We start from the raw sequence: 3,996 nt of genomic DNA on the forward strand, positions 1-3,996 counted from the left end.
CCATCGTAAAGATTTCTGCCTTTTTGACTAGAATACTTTTTGATGATTTACATAGCAAATAGTTATCACATGAATAAATTTGGTCCCAAACTTGAAATCTGTGCAAATGTTCATATAATTTACTTGTTGACCTTAAGCATCTCTGCATTGTTTTTAATTCACAATCTTAAAACAATAAAATGAAAACAATTTTCTGTGGACAAAGCATACTAAGTAGCTACTTTATATATGTTTTTTCAAGAAATGTAATGAAACATAATAAGAAAACTACATGCAAGGTGTTTTGCATAGAAACTTAACTTTTAAGCAAATCTTTTACCTGACACCAAAAATAAAAAAATACTTGAAATAAGAAGATGGGTACTTAAAGTTAAAACCTATCTTGTATATACGCTTAGAGTCTTTGAGCCACTATGTTATGTATCAGATCATTATAATGCAATATAAAACAATAATAACAATTTTTCCTAGCTCCAGGATAAGTTAAATATGGACTAAAAAAGATTTATATATATATATACCTATTTCATAATTTCAATGCAGGTGGAAGTTCTTTTTGAATTTGAAAAAATATCCGTATAGGTCTTTGGCAGTATATGTTACTGATTTGTTAATGATAAAGGTTAAGTGAAATGAACAAAATCAGGAAAAGTCTCAAGTAGGTAGTCAAAGAAAAGTGATGATTTCAAAATGAAACTCTGAAAAAAATAAAACAACAAGCTGAATTGAAAATACACTAGGGGCTTGAGAATTAGCCCTGTTTTTAAGTTTTGTTCAGGGTGTTGAGTGACATAAAACCAGTAGTATTCTTCAAGGAATGATGTCCAAAGGAAGATGTATACTCAAAAGGAGAAATAGTGGCTGCAGGCCTCATCCTATGATGGACTGGTTTCTGGAAGGAAAGCAGACTTATTTTATTAGGAGAAAGTAAGCACAGTAGGAAGAAAGACAAGCTAGATTAGACAGAGTTACAAAATAAACCTTGAGAGAAGAAAACTGGAATAAGGTCTATTATAGCAAAGGGGGACTATATGAAACTGAATACAGGTAGAGGATTAACCTTTGCAAGGAAAACTCTGAGGTCTGAAAAGTAATAATTTTCCAAGCATTTTGGCATTAGGTAGAATGAAAAGTTAAATGAGGTGAGGTCATTTGAGGAGATAGAAGAGGACAAAGATGAGGTTTGGTCTTAAAGAACTGGCAATACCTAGGACAGCAATGTGTTCATAAAAATGTAAGGATTAATCAGCAAAAAAATTACTATGTAACTAAACAAACTCCTACTGAATGTCTCCCATCTGTCAACTGGTCTTTTGAGTGTGGGTCTTTCGACATACTGTCAGCAAAGAAAACAGCTATCAGTCCCTTGCCCTCACTCAGGGCCTGAGCCAAAGCCCTAACTTCTTCTTGGAATAATTAATGACTAGAAATATAATGAGTTAACAGGCCTGGACATCTAGGGCTCTCTTTGAATGCAGAGCCCAGGAAAACTCCAGGAAAAAGTCTATTCCAAGAGAAAATGAAAGAAGGCAGCTAACATTGATTCTCCTGGTCAGTCATCAAAGACTTGGTTATCCAAAAGTCAGGATGAGTCTCTTACAAGGAAATGTGTCAGGGTAGATTCCTGGCCCCACCCCAAGTACTTCCCATGACAGAGTTACCTACTAACAGGGAGGGCTTGAGCCCACCCTCCCCAGCACAGTAACTTCTCTTTGCAGAATTTGAAACAGACAGAGAAATAATCATTGTTAGAAGCTTGAGAGAGGCAAGATTCCTACAGAAATGTATCAAATGGGTATTTTCCTCAACTGTAATTCCTGGTTTCAAATGTTCTAAAAGAAAGAGTATCATATAAAAGCAAAAATGGCATTTCTGCAATAATAGTTGTATTTTCCTGGTAATTAGTACTCCCATTTTAATCACATGAGCATCTATCAGTAAGATTTAGCTTCACACTTGTCAAAATAAACAATGTTAATATCAGGACAGAAAGATGCATAAAATTCTATTGCTAGTTTATATTTTTCCTCTTTAGACACATATTGAACTATAAAAATCAAGCGTTTAGGGTCATTATAATTTAAGATCTGACATTTTCAAGGATAACTCTAAATTTCAACAGAATGGCTGCAAATACTAAAGGTCAATTTGAGATGTGTATTCTGACCAATGCACTGAGGAGGCTGGGTCCACTCTCCACTGATACACGTGATAAATCTGGGTCCAATCATTGTAAATGCTTCTCTGCAACTGAACTCTACTGAGTCTCCATGGTGATAGGGAGGGACAGAAGGCTTGATATCGCCATGATCGAGGTCAGGTATCTCTCCACAGGTACGCTCCTCCTCTGAAAATCCACAAAAATATGTTCGTCTTTATTATTTAAATGTGTATATGAATACAAATAAGAGTAATGATTTACCTTCAAATATTACTACTTTTAATACATTACCAATACACACAGGTAAAGCTGTCCATTCTCCATCAACACACTGAATTTTATGAGAACCCTTCATCAGAAATCTGGGGTTGCAAGCATATTCCACGACCTCATTGTGTGCATATTCTTCTTTGTGTATTTCTTTCCCTTTCCCATTGAGAAGTTGAGGAGGGGCAGCACACGATTTCACTTTCCTTTCTGTAGAAATATTGCGTAAATTATAGTTACATTGTCTGTCTTATAACTGAAAAATCCAGCTAATGCAGAAATTTATTTCACTAAATGATCTTTTATTTGTTATATAATTTATTTTAGCATTCTTAAACAATGAAAAAAGAATAGTATTTACAGCAGACTCGTGTACGAATTCTGTTACTCTTCTTGAACTAGCATATTTAAGTCTATATATGCTCAGAAAGCATGTTCATTATCCAGACATGCTAAATAAATATGCAAACCAGTTACTCAACACAGGTATGGATGTATAAATCATAGCAATCATAGCAATACAATTATTCCACAGAAATACTGTATGTAATCTGTTGGAAAAAAAATATCATTTAAGAGAAGCATTTGAACAGTTTAACTTTGATTCACATGATTTGATACATGTGACTGAATTGACTTTAAGTTACTTGACCACTCTTTAGACATACTTGCAGACACTAGATGTAAGGTCAGTTCAGTTCAGTCGCTCAGTCGTGTCCGACTCTTTGCGACCCCATGAATCGCAGCACGCCAGGCCTCCCTGTCCATCACCAACTCCCGGAGTTCACTCAGACCCATGTCCATCGAGTCAGTGATGCGCCAGCCATTTCATCCTCTGTTGTCCCCTTCTCCTCCTGCCCCCAATCCCTCCTAGCATCAGAGTCTTTTCCAATGAGTCAATTCTTCGCATGAGGTGGCCAAAGTACTGGAGTTTCAGCTTCAGCATCATTCCTTCCAAAGAAATCCCAGGGCTGATCTTTAGAATGGACTGTTTGGATCTCCATGCAGTCCAAGGGACTCTCAAGAGTCTTCTCCAACACCACAGTTCACAAGTATCAATTCTTCGGCTCTCTGCCTTCTTCACAGCCCAACTCTCATATCCATACGTGACCACTGGGAAAACCATAGCCTTGACTAGACGGACCTTAGTTAGCAAAGCAATGTCTCTGCTTTTGAATATGCTATCTAGGTTGGTCGTAACTTTTCTTCCAAGGAGTAAGTGTCTTCTAATTTCATGGCTGCAGTCACCATCTGCAGTGATTTTGGAGTCCAAAAAAATAAAGTCTGACACCGTTTCCACTGTTTCCCCATATATTTTCCATGAAGTGCTGGGATCAGATGCCATGATCTTCGTTTTCTGAATGTTGAGCTTTAAGTCAAATGTTTCACTCTCCTCTTTCACTTTCATCGAGAGGCTTTTTAGTTCCTCTTCACTTTCTGCCATAAGGGTGGTGTCATCTGCATATCTGAGGCTATAGATATTTCTCCCAGCAATCTTGATTCCAGCTTGTGTTTCTTCCAGTCCAGCGTTTCTCTTGATGTACTCTGCATATAAGTTAAATAAGCAG

General features: G+C 36.8%; 1 protein-coding gene across 1 annotated transcript; it reads right to left on the bottom strand.

Moving 5' to 3' along the window:
* Nucleotides 1-1,619: 1,619 nt before the first annotated feature.
* Nucleotides 1,620-2,638, bottom strand: LOC120859733 (complement factor H-like; the record flags this gene model as incomplete). Its single annotated transcript, XM_040235727.1, has 2 exons — nucleotides 1,620-2,347; nucleotides 2,453-2,638. Coding segments are annotated over 2 exons (425 nt in total), but the record flags the coding sequence as incomplete, so codon positions are not given.
* Nucleotides 2,639-3,996: the final 1,358 nt, after the last annotated feature.

This window comes from Oryx dammah, unplaced genomic scaffold (assembly GCF_014754425.2).
Source record: "Oryx dammah isolate SB20612 unplaced genomic scaffold, SCBI_Odam_1.1 HiC_scaffold_2649, whole genome shotgun sequence".
NCBI lineage: Eukaryota > Metazoa > Chordata > Mammalia > Artiodactyla > Bovidae > Oryx > Oryx dammah.